The sequence below is a fragment of the Penaeus monodon genome, chromosome 28 (assembly GCF_015228065.2).
Source record: "Penaeus monodon isolate SGIC_2016 chromosome 28, NSTDA_Pmon_1, whole genome shotgun sequence".
Lineage (NCBI taxonomy): Eukaryota > Metazoa > Arthropoda > Malacostraca > Decapoda > Penaeidae > Penaeus > Penaeus monodon.
In genome coordinates this window covers 13202679-13203827 of record NC_051413.1, presented here as the reverse complement: position 1 = coordinate 13203827, position 1149 = coordinate 13202679, and the positions used below count along the sequence as shown (strand labels likewise).

General features: G+C 46.4%; 1 protein-coding gene across 1 annotated transcript in view; it reads right to left on the bottom strand.

Moving 5' to 3' along the window:
* Window positions 1-1149, bottom strand: part of LOC119591041 (G-protein coupled receptor 54-like) — a 58154-nt gene that overhangs the window by 35820 nt on the left and 21185 nt on the right. The window contains exon 4 of the mRNA XM_037939769.1: window positions 10-218. Within this exon, the coding sequence (XP_037795697.1) occupies window positions 10-218 (209 nt within the window). The remainder of the gene's footprint in view (window positions 1-9; window positions 219-1149) is intronic.

Sequence of the window (1149 nt, the reverse complement as noted above, 5' to 3'; positions counted from 1 at the left end):
TCTACTTACATCTGTCCCTTGCCCGTCATGGAGCGCCTCTGGCCGACCATGGACACGACAGAGGCACAGATGGCGGCGTAGGCGGCGGCCATGACGCAGGCGGGCACCAGCAGCACCAGCACCAGCATGTAGGTCTCGTAGCCGCGCCACAGGAGGGGGGCGTCGAAGTTGCGCACACACCAGAAGGCCTTCACGCGATGGCCAACCTCCATGTGCACCTGTCGAGGACGAGGACGGGGGTGACTGTGGCTGTGCGGTGCGGGAGAGAAGGGTAACAGAAGCAACTGGAATAAAGGGGGTGCCACTTGGCAGTAATTAAGCAAAGGGATATTTTTTTTTCTTTTTAGTTCCGTTGGTCGAAAGGCCAAACACGAACGCAAGAACATATATACCAACTGTTATTCCGACACACTCTGGTTCCTTATCAAAAGTACGGGAAGAGTTATTCATCTTGGCAGCCGAAAGGGATAGCGCAAAATGAGTGTTCCTGAGAATAGAGTAGACTCAAGATCTAGACGTTCCACGCAAAGCCTTAAGTAGTTGTCGAGAGATTAGCCAGTTGATGGAAATGCCAATTATTTGAAAAGAGGATTTTGGCCAAAACTTCGCCCGCAAGCTTTTTATCAACAAAAAATTCCATCTCTATCCTCAACGGAAGCAATACAGGAATATTTCGGGACAGCACTTTTACTCGCCAACTACTTTAAAATAAAAATCTGAACACAAAGTCCGCTTGATACTCACAAAAAAGAATACGACTGTAATCATGATAAGAAACTCACGTGTTACTCATCGCCCGACCGCCATGACAAAGAGATCAGTGGAAGGATCTCATACACCATTTGGACAAAGAACGTTATTACTTTCCTTCTACTCATTATAGCTCGTGTGTTGCAGGGCAACACAATGGGCATTCACCAAATAAAACGCTGCTTGTCTGTAGCTGGGTAGTGTCCAAAAACGTCCGTGCTATTTTTCATTATAGTTTTCTTAGAGGAGCCGGGTGATAGTGTAGAGAATCAAGAGGAGGGAATTTCTACAAAATGCGGATAGGTTCTCGCTGACTCATCGAGCTTTGATAACTAAAATATAATCGAAGCGGCAAAACAGAGTGAATTAACACAATGTGAAATAAGGGATTGAGCTCTA